The sequence below is a fragment of the Diachasma alloeum genome, unplaced genomic scaffold, assembly GCF_001412515.2.
Source record: "Diachasma alloeum isolate Michigan unplaced genomic scaffold, Dall2.0 Dall_scaffold_00786, whole genome shotgun sequence".
NCBI classification, from domain to species: Eukaryota; Metazoa; Arthropoda; class Insecta; order Hymenoptera; family Braconidae; genus Diachasma; species Diachasma alloeum.
The window spans coordinates 79877-99398 of record NW_021680916.1 but is presented as its reverse complement, the minus strand read 5'-3'; the positions used below and the strand labels follow the sequence as shown (position 1 = coordinate 99398).

The 19522-nt window shown below is 41.9% G+C and overlaps 2 protein-coding genes across 3 annotated transcripts; both read right to left on the bottom strand.

Moving 5' to 3' along the window:
- Positions 1-2302: 2302 nt before the first annotated feature.
- On the bottom strand, positions 2303-7289 carry LOC107044738. Of its 2 annotated transcripts, none has more exons than XM_015266750.1 (2): positions 7087-7289; positions 2303-3416 (listed from the first exon to the last, which is right to left on the bottom strand). In XM_015266750.1, exon 2 carries the CDS (start codon positions 3141-3143, stop codon positions 2412-2414), a length of 732 nt encoding a protein of 243 aa, XP_015122236.1. In that variant the 5' UTR covers positions 3144-3416; positions 7087-7289; the 3' UTR covers positions 2303-2411. The 2 variants fall into 2 exon arrangements, with proteins under 2 accessions (XP_015122236.1, XP_015122235.1); XM_015266749.1 differs by lacking the exon at positions 7087-7289 and adding an exon at positions 5228-5797.
- An 8634-nt stretch (positions 7290-15923) lies between these two features.
- Positions 15924-16535, bottom strand: LOC107044735 (cilia- and flagella-associated protein 251-like). The gene has a single exon (XM_015266747.1). The coding sequence runs from the start codon at positions 16533-16535 to the stop codon at positions 15924-15926; it is 612 nt and encodes a 203-aa protein (XP_015122233.1).
- Positions 16536-19522: the final 2987 nt, after the last annotated feature.

Here is a 19522-nt window from a genome sequence, read left to right as displayed (position 1 = left end):
AAAGATTAAAGCTGTTTCTCTGTTAGAGTAATTTTTTCAGTAGCAAAGTTGACTTAGCCCTCAGTTGAAATTTCGTAGCTTCTAATTCGCTCTACAAAAAAGATTATAACAACAAATTTCCATCTGCCTTAGATGCCAAGATATTCATTGAAAACTGACCAATAGCCAAAATCGATTTAAACACTTTTACCCCTTTGTTTTCATCGCGTTGCAAATGACAATTATTTTATGTTTGTAGAGACGCAGTTTCATGGCTCGAGAGCCTGGGATAACATCCATCTGGCAGCACTACGAGGCCCTGAAAGCCTGTCAGGAAATTGTGGAGGAGCGCGGAATACTCCCGGAAAATTTCTGGAACTAAGGCATACGAAACGATTGGAAACGATTGATTCGATTTTTTTCATTCTCTTTTTCTCCTTTTTTGAGCTTCAGATTATGGATTGTTTTTTCGAGAGATTTTCAAAAATCAATAAAGAAAATATTGATTAAGAATATTTCTGTTGCCACGGCGGGCCCAAAGTGCGTCTTGCTGACTTTATTCTAACCATGGGAGGTAAAATAAAGGACCCACACTCACGTGCTTTACCATACTCAGTTTCGGCTCGGACGTTAATTCCGCACGTGAACACGACTAATTTTTCTCCCTTTATTGTGATCATTTTCAAAACGATAAATAATTAATGTAATTTGAATAGCATAATGTGAAGAGCCACTGAAATAAATATTGTTGAATAATGGTTCATTTAATTAATTTTCGTCTCATCACAATCTTTACAATCATCAACATGGGGAGGGTAATAATTACAAAAGTCAAACAGGACGGATGAATGCTGAGATCAGAGGGTTCATAACAGGTTATATGGATAAAAACGTAGAATTATTCGAGGTGCATGATTTTTCAGAAATAAACACATCGGATGGTGAATGACGACATCGAAAGAGCATAAGGACAAGTCCGCAGGAATCACCAAATGGGTTCGCTCAAATGCAATTCGTTCGTTCGCCGGAAAACTGAACGAACAAATACAAACTCGTTGTCGTACACGTGCAGCTGACATTTTACAAACATAATCCCGTTGCCGTCAATGAAGGACATCATTGTGTTTGGCAAAAAAGAGTCGCCATCTTTCCAAACAATGACATGGAACAAAAATATCTTCGTTGCCGTTATGAAAACCGATTGTGTTTGTTGATTTTTGTTGCGTATACGACGAATATTGGTGCAACAAAACCGCTATTAATCACTTCCCTAGAAAAATGCTGGTTGATTTGAATTCGCCCGCGCTTAGTAGGCCGCCGATAAGATCCGCCTGATGTCCAATGTCTATAAAGGTGGTCACTGGTCATGAAAGTTGGACCAATTCAAAAAATATAAGCGCAGGACGCCGGAATATGAATACCACTCAAGGACGCTGTTCAGTTTAACTTCCGAAAAATCATAAAAAACCGAAAAATATTCCAGCGATCTGCCTCCAAGGATCTAATTGTTTGAGGCCAGATCCGGTTTGTGTGCAATATTTGAGTGATGGGCAAAAATAACTTTACGGTATTACAACGAAAGTCGATAAATCACTGCACGTGCGTTGGTCAAAATTCGTCATTTCAATCACGATTTTCGTCAATATTCACATGAGTCAATGATTATTGACATAGTCAAGAAAATACCGCGATCCAGAGAAGTTAATTACGCAGTTCAAAGGAATTAGTAATATCGAAAACAAAGATTTCACAGAACATTATCAAAACAAGTAATCTCTGTAATTGCAGATGTGCAACTTAGAGTGATTAAAGAGCCGCACAGTAGCAGGTGTCAATAATCCTAGGTACATGCAAGCTAAGCTAGTGTATGCATACGTGTGTGTGAGGAAAATTCGGTGAAAAACCGAACAATAATTAAACGATTAAACGAACTTACCTAAGTGAAGTTCTATCGTAATTGTATGAAGCGCCTCCTCCGAAAGATCACCAAGTGTAGTACCCCCCCAAAGTGCCGATGGCGCCACAAGGTTAACAGTAAAGTTATAAAAAATTTCCAGTGTGCACGGTTTCCTGCTCTACATTCCGCGGTCCGGATTTCGTCATTTTTTCCAAAGTTATTTGCCGTGAATAATCTATCGGGTTTCGCGGGTTTAGCGACAGGTTATATGTAAGGGTGGGGGTGATCTTTCGGAGGAGGCGCTTCATACAATTACGATAGAACTTCACTTAGGTAAGTTCGTTTAATCGTTTAAGTGTATTTCGCGCCTCCTCCTCAGATCACCAAGTGTAGATGTTTAAAGACTCACGGCAATTCATCTGTTGAACTGTGCTACATGGGTATTTTTATTATTATTATTATTATTATTATTATTATTATTATTTGAAGAGGAAAAAGCGAACAATGGAAGAAGAAAATGTTATCTTGATAATGTTTATCTTCTCAAAATCGAACTTGCAAATGTTTTCGGATCCTCTTGAATGGGACGATTGTAGAACCTGGCAAAGGTTTCTGATGATGGAGTCCAGCCGGCGGTTTTCAGAATCATATCGATGTTTACACCGCTGTCTTTGGCCGCTGAGGTGGACGCGTGTCGTGTGCTGTACGCCGAGAAAGTTGCCGTGTCCACTCCACTTTTGCTGAGTACGTCTTTAATCCAATGGCTCAGCGTCTGGCTTGTTATTGCATTGTGGGGCTTTTTTCCCGAAATAAAGAGTGCCTTCTCAGTTCCGCGCAGTGGTCGAGTGCGCTCCAAGTAAGACTGCAGTGTTGATGCAACGCAAATGGCTGAATTTTCCGGGAAGAAAGGAAGAATCAAGTTTGGTTGAGGCCGCTTGGGGCCTGACGTTTTTAGTATTGCTGGAACTTTAATCTCTATGCGGTCTGTTTTGTGGATAATATTGTCAATTAAGATTGAGGTCAGGGTCTGCATTCGATGAGCTGTTGTCAGCGCCATCAAGACTGCCAATTTTTCGGATAACCTCTTTAAACTGATAGTGTCGTTTGGAATCCATCCTGCTATGTGATCTAGGACCAACTTGGGATCCCAAGTTGAACTGTATTTAGGACGTGTCGGATGTAGGGCTACCGTACCTCGACAAAATCGTTTAACTGATTCGTCTTTTCCCACGTGTGGGCCCAGAAGTAGGGCCACAGCCGATCTCATGCTGTTGATGGTTCCAGAAGACGCTCCGGCATTGAGTTCTTCGGTGAGAAATTGAAGAACGTCGGGAATTACTGCTGAAAAAACGGGAGTCTCACTGCGTTGACAAAAATTCCACCATTTTTTAAGGGCAGAGTTATATTGTCGTAACGTTGAATCGCGAAGTGATGCAATGCTGATTCTGATTGTTTCCGGTGATAAATTTTTTAGTGAAAATGCTGTCTCGATAAGATTCCTCCCACCAGGGAAAGTTGGGCCCACAACTGATGAGGTTCCCTGTTGGCAGAGTATAAAAGGTTAATTTTTGGTTTGAACACCACCGGTTTAGATTCAAACATCTTCCTACACGAAGGGAACCACGCTTGTGACGGCCAGTGTGGTACCACCAAGATTCCCCGAGCATTATCACTAATTATCTTTTTTATGACCTTGGGAATTAGAGGGAAAGGGGGAAAAGCATAGAAGAATTCTTCACCCCAGTCAATAGTAAAGGCATCTATGGCCTGAGCTTCTGGGTCTGGCTTCCATGACACGTAACGCGGACATTTGTAGTTGACACGACTTGCGAATAAGTCAATGTCTGGCTTGCCGAAAACTGAGCAGAGTTCATTGAACGCTTCTCCAGAGAGACTGTATTCAGACTCTGGTTCTTTTCGTCTAGACTCATAGTCCGCTATTACATTTTCCTCGGAGCGGATGTAGGAAGCAAAAATCCAGATGTTGCGACGCTCACACCACTCCCAGATATCTTTCGAGATTCTGCTTAGATTTTCATATTGGACCCCGCCCATGCGATTGATGTATGAAATTGCTGTTGTGTTATCAATACGTAGCAATAAATCGCAGTTCTTGAGATCTTTCGCGAAGCATTTCAAGCCATAGAACGCGGCTTTCAACTCTAGGTAGTTTATGTGATAATCTCGTTCTTCTTCTCGCCAAAAACCATGGGTTTTTTCCTGTTTCCAACAGGCGCCCCAGCCGGACAGGGATGCATCAGAGAAAATTTCCATTACGAATTTTGGGCTGGAGATCTGATTGAAAATGTTAAAAATATTATTTTTCCACCAGGTTAAGTCGTCGTTAACTCTAGGTGTCAGTTTCATGAATGATTCGTAGTTATCTCCGTGTTCTTGGAGGGCAAGAAATTTTTCTCGTTCGAGACATTTGATGTGGGCTGGGCCATACTTTGCTGCTAGGCAACAAGAGCTGAGCGTTCCTACTAGAGATGCAAATTCACGAATTTTATAATTTGAATGAATTTTAAATTTTTGGAGCAAATTAAAAATTTTTTCTCTTTTGTCTTCTGGCAATTCCAGTTTCATTTCATTTGAATTCAAGATGAAACCGAGAAATTTTCGCTTATGTGCTGGTTGAAGTTCGCTCTTTTCTTCATTGATAATGAAGCCTAATTCTTGGAGGAATTTTCGTGATTTGTTGGTGTTTTCTGAGCACTCGTTTTTAGTGTGCCCGAATAGAAGGATGTCGTCAAGATAAATAACTGATGTGAACCCTAGTTCTCGAAGTGACGTCATTATCGGTTTCATCAGTTTGGTGAAGACGTATGGGGCCGTGTTTAATCCGAAGGGAAGACAATTAAATTCGAAAAGTTCTCCGTTGAAAGAAAATCTTAAGAATTTTTTGAAAGAATCCGCGATTGGAACTAAATAGTATGCATCTTTCAGGTCGAGAGTCGTCATGAAACAATTTGGTTCAGTCAGATCTCGGGCTGTGCGGATATCTTCCAATTTGAAATGTTCTGTACTGATAAACTTATTAAGTTTTTTAAGGTTCAAAATGAACCGAGAAGTACCATTAGGTTTGGGAATAAGGAAAATATCGGATAAAAACTGGCCTTCACAATTTTCGCATCTCTGAATAGCTCCTTTTTTGAGAAGCTCATTTATCTGGTCTTTCATTTGAGAAAACTCTTTTTTCGACCAGTGTGGTTCCCTTGGAGTTGTTAATTGGATTGGTGATGTGGTAAAAGGAATAACGTAACCGTTAATCCAATTGAGGACAGTTTTATCTGAGATATATTTTTCCCATATTGGAACGAAGAATTTTAGGCGTCCAGATGGGATACTTACGCTAGGTTCTATCGGTGACTCCTTCTCGAGTGGTGACTCGATCTCGATTGAGTCCTGGAATGGCTGGCTTTCTTGTAGCTGGAGTTCACTACTGGCGTGAACGGCTTGCGATGCCCCCCGGCCGTTGCCCGTTTGGTCTTTTGGTACGAGGGGCTCTTCCAGTTTTTTGACGTCTTGGAATTTTTCGTTTGCATTGTTTTTCCCTTGGGTTTTAGCAGCTGAGATGACTTATCGAGTGCGTCTGCTCCTTTCAGCGTGTCAGCCAGCTTGTCACCGAATAAGAATTGTCCGGCTTCAGAGGCGATGAGAGTTTCCTTCATGTCTGGATTCAAGAGAGGCAGGATGATGGTGCGCCTCGCCAGGGTCTCGTCCCGCTGGACGTCCACCAACATTCGAGCAACATCGCTCAGAGTTGTTATCATCTCCAGGTCTGGGTCCCCTTCTTTAGTTAAGAGTTTTTCTAAGGCTGGACCCAGGGGTGCTAAGCAAACCGCAATCTTTTCCTGTTTTTCAGCCATGCGTTTATCTCTATTTTTAACAGGATCGGTGAGGGATTTCAAAATCTCTGGATTGACAGCTGCAGGTTCGAGATGGACTCAATTTTGTGGGATGAGATATTTATCGAATAAATCTTTCAGTATTTCTTTGTTTAACCCTTTTTTCAGGATTTCATCCCAACGAGTCACGATATCTGGATGAATGGACGGTCCCCGTTTCTTTTCCAGCTCGATACGTTCGCCCATAGCTTCAAGCACTGCCGCCTTGAGCACCGGATCCCCTGATGTTATTTTTCCTGTTGTGTCTGTTGTTTCCCCCCCCCCCTTTTTTTGGATCAGAAGAGGATTGAACGCTCTTCTGTGTTTGATCATCTGTAGGGGGAAGTGATGGGTTCTCCTGATGATTTTTTGGTGTCTCGTTCGAGCGATTGCGATTCTCGTCGCTAAGTGAACGACGACGGCTGTAGTGATGTCGATAATGTAGGTTACATGGGGATCGACCATCATAGGATCTCGATCGACTGTGTGGACGTCGTGACCTGCTACGAGATCTTGTGTGAGTAGAGTGATGATCTGAGCTTCCTGATGATGAGGATGATGATGAGCTGGAGTGAGATCTGGAGTCTGAAACAGTATTGAGGGCGAAAAAATCGATGAGTCCCCGTTGAAACAGGAGGGGAAAAATTCTAGTATTCAACTAGACGTTTTCATTTCAGTCGGATTGTAGTTCTTGANCCTGATGATTTTTTGGTGTCTCGTTCGAGCGATTGCGATTCTCGTCGCTAAGTGAACGACGACGGCTGTAGTGATGTCGATAATGTAGGTTACATGGGGATCGACTGTCATAGGATCTCGATCGACGGTGTGGACGTCGTGACCTGCTACGAGATCTTGTGTGAGTAGAGTGATGATCTGAGCTTCCTGATGATGAGGATGATGATGAGCTGGAGCGAGATCTGGAGCCTGAAACAGTATTGAGGGCGAAAAAATCGATGAGTCCCCGTTGAAACAGGAGGGGAAAAATTCTAGTATTCAACTAGACGTTTTCATTGCAGTCGGATTGTAGTTCTTGCCTACTCCGATTTTTTGAGATCTCCTCAAGTTCATCGAACTTGGAGGGTCGCGTCGTCCAGAGCGCGTGTGAACTTGTCACGATCTCCCGTTGATGAAACTAGTGTGAAAAAACATTGTTTTTTGGCGGAACTTGTCCGAAATTGGGGAGCTTGTCCACCACACACTAGTTCTCGGTGTAATAACCATTCCAGTCGTCATTCAGGCGATGATTTTTTGGTTAATTACGCTCTCTAAATCGTCTCGCTACGTGATGTAACTTTTTCTGAAACAGAGTGAGGTTATACTTACGCTGATAGAGACGGCGACGCAGTTCGTCTCTCTCTTCTCTCAAACGTTTTAATTCTCGATCTCTACTTCTTTTACGGTCATCGTTTGACCTTTTTCTTTTGTGACCCATATTTAATTATCAATTAATCTGTTAAAATTTAATTGCACAGTTCAGAGCCTCGTGGCGTTTCTTGGGCACAAGGAAAAGGAATGACGAAATCCGGACCGCGGAATGTGGAGCAGGAAACGGTCCACACTGGAAAATTTTTATAACTTTACTGTCAACCTTGTGGCGCCATCGGCACTTTGGGAGGGTACTACACTTGGTGATCTGAGGAGGAGGCGCGAAATACAATTCATGATTTTTGCCCGCCTTACAGATATCCTTACCTTTAATTTAACGAACCATACGTTAGTGAGTTACGATATTCGCGAATGGTTAACATGTACTCTCAAGTGTTTCGCACAATTGCAAATAGTCAAAAACTTTTCTGTATTGGAAAACGGTGGCTTGATCCAAACGTGAATCAAGTTGAGAATCCTAACAGAATCTAGTGAAATTGCACTCAAATCAAGTTGACTGTAAACTGAATCAGGTTACCACCTTGTTTGGATTCCGTCCTTTTGTGGGCAGTTTTTCCCCGCACGGCGTACGGCAGCATGATTGTCCAATCTAGCCGTCTCATCTATCACGGCTAATCTCGACATTTCATTTCTGTGCCCATCTCGACGTCATCAATCACAATGTCATATCCACTCACCTGTTCTTGGACAACCTGTCGATTTGTGGCATTTTCGCAATCAATCGTTATGAACACATATTATGTGTATTCGTAATGTATTCGTTTTCTATTAGTAGTGGAATTTAGTAGCCGTCTTTGTTTTTTTCAACTCCTAGCATCTTTACATCTTGTTATTCGACTGTTGGTTCATTGATCAATTATTTCGGCACTGTAAATAGAGTTTGGCATGCTGATTTTAATATTTAACATCTCTAGTTGGTACTTGACTCGACAGTTTTACGTACACCCGGCTGAGAAATGTAAATACATTGACTGCAAATAAACGTTACTGACCTGGATGTAAGCGTGGTGTTTAAACTGTTGGTTTCTTCGCCTGTGAACATTTATCGATTGTTTTTCCCGAATCCTTGGCTCAATTGGCGAAATATTCTTTTTTAATCTCGACGTAACACGCATCCAAGATAGCGAAAAAGACTTGAAATTTGTGGATTCTCCACTGAAATGAATATTATTTATGTTGTGACAATGTATAAAATATGGTCCTCAGAACCTGCGAAATGTTTTGAAAAAAAATAACTAACCCTTTTTATATCTTTCAACTCCCCAAGAAGATTGAAATTTAGCACTCGCGTATCCTCGATCAGGCGAAAATTAATCTCGAAAAGAAACAAAAATCATATCAAATACTTCCCCGAGAACTCCTTGACTCCGGAGACACGGGCGCCATGGACACCCTTACCACTTTGTTGTCAGGCGTTCTTGTGCTATTCCAAAAATTAACAACTCTATGGGATAAGAAATATATTAAAACTACCAAATAATAATGGAAGAAATACGTGAGAAATGATACTGCGTATATTCAAGGTTTTTGGCAGTAGCACAGTAACTGAATCCTAAAAAATAAGCCGAAAGACTCACAAAAGAATTTAGTCTATACAAACGGTTGTCCACAAACTGACTTGAACTGGGTCGACTCGAAAATAACAAAAAATAAGGCCCGGTCGCTCGCTTCGCTCGCTCCCTCGTTGGGGTGTGACCGGAAGGGATTGGTGGAATTGAGTGTGACCCATTATGAGTCGAACCGATAACTTGCCGACCGATTCCTCTTTTTCTGTTCATTGGAAAAACAAGCAGAGGACCGAGCCTGTCCGACAGAAGGCATGTGACCGTTACTTTACGCGTTATTAGTCTTGACATTCCTTCATTTCTGCCAATTCCATTGGTAATATGCTTCCGAATGGATTCATTGCAATTCTATTTCAAAAAACTTCGATTGCAAAAGAAAAAGACCATTCTCATAATAACCATCCTTCTAAGTGGAAAGGTGTAAAAATGACGTTTTTACATCTTTTGATTTTTTTTTCTTTATTCTATTCCATCAATTTTCAGTGTTTTCATTTTTTTGAATTTCAGGAATTTCAAATGAAAAAGAAATTGAAAAAATTCCGGAAGTGGCATTTTCAAAATAACTAAATAACTGCTGAGAGGATTTCGCTTTGATTTCAGTCATAATTACTCGATACAAAGACGCATCGATTTGATGTAGAAAAATTCAAATCGCATCATTACTCTAGAAGAAATCGTGGAATGTGTGAAAAAAACATTATTTTTTACGTTTTGCCATATGTTTTTTACGAGTAACTGAAGATCTGCTGAGGCGATCGTCTTTACAAACTAATCAGTTCTAACAAGGAACCCTAGGTAGGTGTTCGCCTCTGAGTTTGATGAAACTTATATATGTGATAGAGGAGTCAAATCAAAGGGACATGGATTTTTCTTATCGGCTAATACGTGGTTATTGGGGCAAATCTGTCCTCTGAAGTAGGCCACTTCTCAGGTTATTTTGTCGTTTACATATATAAAGAGACAAATCTTTTGCCATGTAAAAGAACGCTTATGATGAATGATGAATATGTGAATTAAAATCATCCCCAGGGGTTGAAATTTAGGAGGTGAACTACCCCCGCGAAAAATTATTTTTCCAATTAAAAAAAAAATTATTGCTCGGAATTTCATCGAACCAATTCAATTCGAAAGAGCATTCAAAAAGACAGACTACCTTTTCTTGTAAGTGTCCTATCTTTCAATTTCCGCGGTGTAAATCGAAGATTGTGTGGGATAAAAGGATTAACAGTCAAATTCGTACCCGGTGTGATGAGTGTGGGGGGTAAGTAACCTCCTGACAAGTTAGTTTTCGATAAAACAAAAAAACACGTGTGACGAATCTCTAATAATTTAAATTCAACTTTTTAATCACCTTTAACCCATAAATAAACAAAGACGCCCTAATTGCCTTAGGCGCCAGCCTATTTTAATTATTGGGAAAAAATAGACAAAATACCCCATAAACTGCCCAATTATGCCCGTGCTCTTTATCACAAGGGGAAGGGGGGACGTTACCCCCTCTTCGAATTCTGAGGTTCTCACCAAATGAAACGCAAAACAACAAGGATAATGCTCCAAAGAAATAATTATATTCAAGAAAATAGTAAAACGAAATTATATACAAAAGAAAACGATCATAAATGATTCGATATAAAGGAAAAATGAATGTGAATGCTTCAATTCAAGCGAATGATAAATCATATAGAAAATTAGCCAGAAACAATATAAATCAGTAATTAAACTTTCCAAAAAACATAAAAGAAGGGGGAAAATTCCCCTTACTGAATTTGAGACATAGGAAACCGAGATTTGAACCGATAATATGGGCACTTAGCTCACTCAGCTCGTCCAGTGGATCCAGGGTCTCGTCAGGTCGTCCAGGTGGCTTCCTTCTGTTAATCGTCTCCCACGATGCACAACAATTAACTCAAACTATAGATTGACTCTACCCAATTGTTACTATAAATTCTCTCAATCTGAACTCTATTACTATGAATTCTATTAACGTAAATTCTGTGACTATAAATGCTGTTACTTTAAATTCTGTTACTCCCACCCAATAGAAATCTATTATCCTGTTAACTATGACATGGGTCCATCCAGAGTAATGTCTCGGGGTGAACTGAAGTACCTCGCATTTCGACACGTAGGCCCTCAATTTCTATAAATTCGTGAATTCTAATGGGCGGGGTCAATCCCCCCCTTTGTAGTCTTGGACTACCTCAATCCACTGACCACTGACCACTGACCCTGGACCTTGGACCTCACTGAGTTTCCATGCCAGGCGATTATTCATTATTATATTTCTCAATCTTCGGGGATCATATCCCCCGATGTGCATCCTGTCATGATGTCCTTGGATCCTCGGATGTCGTTATCTCACGTCCTTCTCTGAGTAATCCTCCATGGTCCATGTGCTCTTGATGTGACTCCGAGAGATTTTTCTCGGAGTCTCCTCTTCTTTCTGTCAGTCCTCGGTCCCAGAAATCATCAGTGTAGTTAGTTTATGTTTATTGGCTTCAGGTGCTATCCCTCTGGTTTGTGTTTCGATAAGGAAGGGGAGTGTGAGCTCCCCCCGAGACTCACGCTAATTTTTAATTTATCAATATTCTAAGAATCTATACCCGGTGACATTGTAATCGTCACACACGGTTTAAAATTTTATGAAATCATTCCTATTTGCAACGTAAGGAACAGATACGAAGTACCTTTTTTTGTTTTTGTTTTCTTCAATCGAAATTTGAACCCATCGAGTAGATTAATAATAATTTGCAAATCGTCAAATCTGCTGCCTATTCACTTTCCATTAGCTTCTCTCAACGAATCGCCATAACAGCCTTCCCAACATCACAAGCTTTTATGACAACTCGATATGGAAATATGACAATAATTATAGTAATTACTCAAGAATGGGATTCCAAATAAACATGTCTAATAATGGTAGAGTTCATAGCATTTATTCAATTCAATTCAATTCAATTTATTTCCTTGATGTTACAAAAGGTTTTCTTTGTTTTACATCTCCACAAGCCTCCTCCTCCTCTATTTTACTAAACATTTTATNATTCAATTTATTTCCTTGATGTTACAAAAGTTTTTCTTTGTTTTACATCTCCACAAGCCTCCTCCTCCTCTATTTTACTAAACATTTTATTAACATAGTGCTGTGCACATAACCAACATATACTATAATATAATATATTTTTCTTTATTTTTAACCTTTCCCTTCTTATTTACACCCCATTCCCCCTTTCCCCACTCCTCCTCCATCCTTTTCTGGTTCTTCTCCAGCCTTCTGCTTCCCTCCCTCTCTTTGGTTGCGTTTCGCTTTGTCTACTACTCTCGCAGCGCCTTCTCTATCCTTCCAAACCTATCACAGTTTCTCTTCGTAGCGTGATCTCTGAGCTCCTCTATTATCCTTTCTCTCCAATGTCTTCGATTACTTTTCTGTCTCCATCTCTTCCACCATCTTTCATCATCTGGTCCTACTCTCCTCATTATCTCCTTGCAGCTGACCACGTGCTCCAGTGACTCCTTCTCTTTCTCACATGCCCGGCATCTGTCATCCTCAAGGCCTTTCTTCCCTCCTCTTATTGCATTTCCACATCTCCATCTTGCCCAAGCCATTTTCTGTTCCATGTTTAATTTTCTATCCGTCCAGTACTCACTCATCTCCGTGTCCTCCGTTATCTCTCCGTAGTGGTCACAGTATTTCGATTTTTCTATTCTCTCCCAATCCTTCTGCTTTTCTTGATCATCCACTATCTCCACTATATCCTTCAGCCTTTTCTCTGCTACTTCCTTCCTCCCCTCCCGCAGATGTTCCAGGAACTCTCCATCTCCTACTTCTCTCAGTCTCTCTATCACCCCTTTCCCCCAACTGGACGGTTGTCCATTCTTAATCCCCCTCAATTCCTCTTTCAAGCATTTTCTTGGCCATCTACTTTCTACCATTCTGCTCAATTTTATTAGAAAAGCCGCTGCCCTTCTCACTGCTTCTACTTCTATGCGGCTTACTCCTGCGTCCATTCTCCATATGTAGTCTGGTGTGTTTTTCGCCAGTCCCATGCTAGTCTTTGTATATTTCTTCANAACTGGACGGTTGTCCATTCTTAATCCCCCTCAATTCCTCTTTCAGGCATTTTCTTGGCCATCTACTTTCTTCCATTCTGCTCAATTTTATTAGAAAAGCCGCTGCCCTTCTGACTGCTTCTACTTCTACACTGCTTACTCCTGCCTCCATTCTCCATATGTAGTCTGGTGTGTTTCTCGCCAGTCCCATGCTAGCCTTTGTATATTTCTTCTTTATCCTTTCTATGTTTTCCTGCCTTCTCCATCCCCACAGTTCTACTCCATATAGCGCCGCTGCCTTCACCGTTACTCCCATGAAATACAGCCTCTCCTCAGTCCTCTTATCTTGCCTCTCCTCATTTCTCCCCAGGTTTTGTTCACCAGCGTCTGAGCTTTCCCTGTCAGTTTCTTGGCATGTCTCGAGTATGTGTTTTTGGTCGTGAACCAGAAGCCTAAATACTTGAATTCATTCACCACCTCCAGTTTCTTGCCTTTGTACTCCCAACTTTCTTTCCTCCTTCTTCCTCCGTTCCTGAACACCATTATCTTTGTTTTTTCCACACTCACCTCCATTTCATTTCCATCTGCCCACTTCTCCAATGTCTTTAACATCCTTTTCAACTCAGTTCCCTCCTCTGCCACAATCGCTGCATCATCTGCATACATCAGGGTGAATATCTTCACCCCCGCCCCTAGTCCGATAGGCGTGCCTCCGTCTCTTCTCTTCTCCATCGCCTCTATCAGATCTTGTATGAAGATATTAAATAGTATTGGGCTCAGTGGGCAACCCTGCCTCACTCCTTTCCCCGTCTGGAACTCCTCTGTCAATCCTGTCCCCGCTATCACCCTGTTTCTGGTGCCCTCATAAATTCTCTGTGCCATCCTCAAGAACTTTTCTACTATCCCTATCTCCTCCATCTTGTTCCAGAGTTTCCTTCTGTCCACCTTGTCGAATGCCGCTTTGAAGTCAATAAACGCTACATATAATTTCCCTCCTTTCTTCTTGAGTCTGTTCCCGATCAGCGTATTCAGTACAAACACCTGTTCCATTGTTCCTCTCCTTCTCCTGAATCCTGCCTGTGCCTCTGATAGTTTTTCCTCTTCCTCTAGCCACTTACTCAGTCTGCGTACCATTATCGACGAGAGGATTTTATATCCTATGTCTAGCAATGACACTCCTCTATAATTCACTGCCGTGTTGATGTTCTNTTCCAGTGTCCTCCTGATTCCCATTAGGAAGCCTCCACTCGCCTTCCCTCATCTGTGTATCCTTATCGCCTCTTTGCCAAACTACTCGAATTGTTTATTCAGTCTGTCCATCATTTTTGGCATTCCTTTTGTCTCTAAGTGTGTTTCCTGAAACATCACCACATCCATTTCTTTCCACTGTTCCTCGTCTTTCCCTATATTTATAGCATTTTCTACATTCCAGTGCCACATCNAGGTAAATTCTTCCAGAATTCTGCTGTGATCCCATCTTCTCCAGCTGCCTTCCCAGTCTTGAGTCCATTAATAACTCCCAATATCTCCCAGTCTGTCAAGTCCTCATTCAGCTTGAGATTCCTCTCCTCTTCTTCCCTGGCGTCATTCCGTCCATCTTTCTGGGTCTCCNTTTTGCCTCATTTCTCCTTCCACCTCATCCCACTCCAACCAGTTACCATCAGATGCAGTTATATTTACACACAGATGCAGTTATATTTTGTCGNTGTATTGGGAAAATTGTGGCCAATCTCCATCTGTCAATCATTTCCTCTCTCCTCCAGAGCTCCTTTATTATCTCTATGAGTTCTTCCCTTCCCTCTTTAGGTAAATTCTTCCAGAATTCTGCTGTGATCCCATCTTCTCCAGCTGCCTTCCCAGTCTTGAGTCCATTAATAACTCCCAATATCTCCCAGTCTGTCAAGTCCTCATTCAGCTTCAGATCCCTCTCCTCTTCTTCCCTGGCGTCATTCCGTCCATCTTTCTGGGTCTCCCTTTCTTCTCTATCCTGTCCAACTGTCTCTTCCTCAGCCCTCTCCCCCTGCTTTTCCTCTGCTTCCAGCAAGCTCTTAAAGTGGTTCACTCATTCTNTTCTGCTTCTCTTTCCAGCCATGCCTGTACCTCCTTCTGTCTGTCTGTGACATCGTCCGAGATGTACACCCCCCAACCCAACTCTTTCAGCTTCGTTTTCTCCTTCATTACCTCTATTTTGCTGGCTCTCTCTTCCATTCTGACCGTCAGCCCTCCCTCCTCTCTTCTGTCCAACTTCTCCACCCTCGCTCTCACTCCAAGTGTTTCCTATAGCCAGTGCTCTAACTCCTCTTTCCTTGTCCTCGTGATTAATGTTAATCCCTCAATAATCATGTTTTTCCTTCTTAATCTTCTCATCTCGAGCTCCTCTTCCCATTCTTCTTGTGTCAGTTTCCTTGGTGGTGGATTGTTGAATCCTACCTTCTCTTCTTCCGCTCCCCTCTCTTTTAATTCGACTCTATCTCTCTCAAGCCTCCCATTTCTATCGCCCTCTCCCTCCTGATTCCTCTCGACCTCTCTAACTTTCAGTCTCTTGGTCTCATTCCTCCGCTCTCCCATGATTCTGTGCCCTTGCCCTATCTATGCTCTCTGGCCTCCAGGTCCTCCAACCCTCCTGTCGCTTTCGCTCCATGTGCTAGGGTCACCCCTTCTGCCTGAGAGGCTTCCAGACGGGCTCACTGTTCTCACCGTATTTGCTGGACTTATCGAGACATCCCTTCCGTTTTCTGTCACGTCTTTTGTCTTCTTCAATTCTTCTCCTGCTTCTTCTGCTCTGATCTTCCATGTCTCTGCCACCCCTTTCCACTGCCTCACTTTTGACTCTAACTCCTCCACCTAATCTTCACTCACTCTCAGTCGTTCCTGCATGTCTCTGAGCTGATCTGTCAATTGATCCTCTTCCGACTCTCCTCTTCTCTCCTCACAATTTTCACACCGTATTTTCACTTTCCCTACTTCTTTCCTGATCAGGTATTCCAGGTCTGCCATCTTTTCTTCCCATTCCTCTTCCTGTTTTCTCTCCCACTTTTCCATCCACTTCTCCAGCCTCTCAAGCCTAATTTCCTCCCTCCCTGTTGGTATTCCATCCCTGCTCCTGTTCCCCTCCATTTCCTCGTTCTCTTCCTCATGCCTACTCTCACTTCTGCTTATTTATGTTGGGCTAATTGCCTGTGTCCCAATCTCACTCTGTGTTGTGTGCACTGTCCTTACCTCTCCCGCATTTCCTCCAACGGGTGTTCTCGGGAGGGTCCATGTCGGCTGGAGAGCCACTGTTCCTGTTTCCTCCTTCCTCCCCTCATTTCCACTCGTCCCTTTGTCCTCACTTGTCACTTTATCCACATTTGACACTTCACTTGTCACTGCCTCTTCTCCTGTCACACTGTCCACAACCAAGCCCTCCTCAACTTCCTCTCCTTCCTCACTTTCCTGTTCCTCTGACTGGTTGTCATGGGTCTCTTGGCCACTTTCAGGATTCTCTGGGTCATCCGGGTCATCCTCCGGCCTTTCCCAGTGAGAATTCTCCTCATCCCCCGTCTTCTCTCCCAAGAAGTCCTCCAGTCGCCTAACCCCAGAAAGTACCCTATCCTTCCTCTTCTCTTTCTTATCTTTCGGGTCCATTTTCTTTCTACCTCTACTTGCTCTTCCAGGTGTTACCTCTTTTGATTTCTGTGCGTCTCCTCCATTACCGGCTGCGTTTTCCCCTTTCTTGTTCTCCAGGCTTCTTAGGTTGTAACTGCCGCTCCCCTTCCCCTCTTCCACCATGTTATACGCCGCCACGTCCTAACCTCCTCTTTTTCTTGTCGTTACTTTTTATCTTATTTCACCTTGCTCTCGCAGGTATTCTCCTGTTCTTCACCTCCTCCTCGTTCTTCTCCTCTTTAGCTTTCTTTTTTATGTACTTATAGCCTCTTCCTACCTCTTTTCTTACTTTTTTACCTGTAATAGCACGGAGCCATATACCACGCGTCCTACTCGGGTCAACGCCCCCGCGTCTCCTCGTTCATAGCATTTATTTTTTGCATATATTATGATTTTAGTATAATTTTCCGAATCATCAATATTCTAGATAGGTAATATTAAGGATCGTAATTCATACAGAAATGGTATTCATAACAAAAATGCGACAAACCAAGAGATTTTTTGCACCATGAGCACCGAACTATATAGTCCATACTCCCACCGTGCTTTAATCCCGAAAATGAGGGCAACGGGGAAACTATGTTCATTTAGACTAATTCGGGGACGTAGAATACGAATATCGCGGTTATTTTTCTGTGAGAGTTGCCTTTACCAGTGTTATAAACAATTTAATTGTTTAACCGCTAATAACTCTCACGTTATGGGAGCTACGGAAAAAAGTTCGTTCAAAATTTGTTTTTCTTCTCCTGACGAACAAAATGGTTTTGTATTTTTCTCAATAGCGTCTTTTTTGGCAGAGTTATGATAAGAGACGTGCCCTTGACTGGGGAAGTCATGCGAGCGGCTACGCTCGCGCTGCCCGGGCCGACGTTAGCGGTGTTATGTGGTTGTTTGTGGTCGTCGATTGCATACACCTATTGCTGTTATATTTTGATTCTATGATTCTATATTGGAGTCCGAAAACTGTGACAGAATTTTATCCACCGATAAGTGATTTAGTCACCAATTGCACTGATGCAAAATGTAAACGAGGAGATTACCATTGCGCAAGGGCAGAGAAACCTTGCATTGCATTTTGTAAATGTCAAGTCAATGGAACATGTCAGAATCCTTTCAATGAATAAAAAGAAAATTGAAGAGGAACACTTCTTCTTATTGTCAGGAACACTTCCTTCCTATTCAAACTTCTTCCTGTTTATTATGGGCCCAACCATAAAACAACGTGTGAGCGTTACACCCCGTGCGGCGCACGATTCCACGCGGCGCTCCTCAAACGTTTAATTGATCATAAATCCGCTAAAAATGAAGCTATCGAAAAAAATAAAAAAACTTTTTGTTCGCCTTGAGAAGACAAACAAATTTTGTAGAAACTTTTTTCCTGTAGCTCCCGTAACTTGAGAGTTATTAGCGTTTAAACAATTAAATTGTTTATAACAATGGCAATGGGAACTCGCACGGAAAAATAACCGAGATATTCGTGTTCTACGATCCCGAATTAGTCTAAATCAACATAGTTTTCCCGTAGAAGTCATTTTCGGGATAAAACCACGTGGGCGTATGCACTAATAGCGACATTGGAACAGCCCTCAATGTCACAGTGGGGATGAGAAGATTGCCCGAAGGCAAAATCGACGGTGTTCGATGCCGGGTCTGAGATCTGTGGAGTAAGCGAGCGATGTGCGAGATGTAAATGGATTTTTTCAGGAGCGCGAGAAGGTCCAAAAATCACAACACGTGCACGTTGGTCAACACAGTCAATTTAATTATATCAAAGTCAATATTTACACGTGATGGTTTAATTATAATAATCGCGATGATCAAACAAATGCGCGGGTCACAACATTATCGAATAACTCACAGAACTTAATTCGCAGAGCAATTATACGCGGGACAAATAATATATTCGCAGAACAAAAATGTATACAATACTGTGGGCGAGGGTCGAATGAGAGAGATTTATAGATCATGAGGTGGCAGGTGACGAAAATCCAGAGCTGTGAACTTGATCCAATTTAAATGGGGGCGTTCACTGGACACCTGTCCATCAAGTGGCGCCTCAAGTGTCAGAGGTGAGAGGCCACTGGTCATCTGAGGCGAGTACGTCGGTCAACTGTGCGTAGGCCATGCACGCATGCGAGCGAAGTGAGTGTGCGTGAGTGTGTGCGTATGTGTGAGGAGTAAATCATTCGGTAGAAAACCGAACAGACGGGATTCTCAAACTCTTCCGGTTTTCTAACAATATAACCACCTTTAAACCAAGCATAATGAAATAAATTTTGATATCTTGGTGAAGATAACTGATTATAGACAAAAGATTGTAACTTTATTATATTATTCTTTAAATGTAAATTAATATCACGACCAAGGATGATAACGGTATCCGAAAAATGGCGGACATAATTTTTCTATATTTTAAAACCGAACACATCGATGGGTTGAATTTTTCCACTGGTACCCTTCGGTATCGACATAGTTAATAACTCTTTATTTGGAGGTGTTGCTTCTCGTAGCACTTAAGGACAGTGACCACTTTACAAATCTATCAGCAGTAGACTTTTAGGTCCAACGTTGGGGAAAAATACTTCCTTCAATCATGTTTTGAAATGCTCTAAAAATTGAGAACATTTTAATGATCGTGATTAATGCGTAGAGAAGATCAGGTGCTCTTGTGTCTTGAACATTATCGTACCTGAAGTGAGTTTCTCCGATTTTGAGGCAGTGACAACACATTGGATGGTCTGAAAAGATTCTGCTCCACGATAGGGCCAGAAGTTCCAGAAGGTTTTTTTAAAACCAGGAAGAAAGGTGACAGTAATTTGCCATCAGCAGAAATTGTAGATTGTATTGTATAACTATGTGTTGTCGAGGTTACCGATTGTACTAAACATGCCACTTGTTTTGCGCCTTCTTCAGCTAAAGTACGTCCTGAATGAATTTTCAATTGAAAACCACTCTGATCCGAATTATAGATGTTTTCCGATCCATACGTAGCACAATCACGCAGAACTTTTTGAAAAAATTCGACTGATTGTTTTTGTAAAGTTTCTCGACTTTCTAATGTTTTGCGTGTGACGAATTTGTTAATTTTCCGAGATATGATAGGATGTGCT

What these genes read in the sequence shown, in the direction of transcription:
- LOC107044738 (XM_015266750.1), bottom strand. Translation starts at nt 3,143, where the DNA reads ATGAGATCGGCTGTGGCCCTACTTCTGGGCCCACACGTGGGAAAAGAC.
- LOC107044735 (XM_015266747.1), bottom strand. Translation starts at nt 16,535, where the DNA reads ATGGTGGAAGAGGGGAAGGGGAGCGGCAGTTACAACCTAAGAAGCCTG.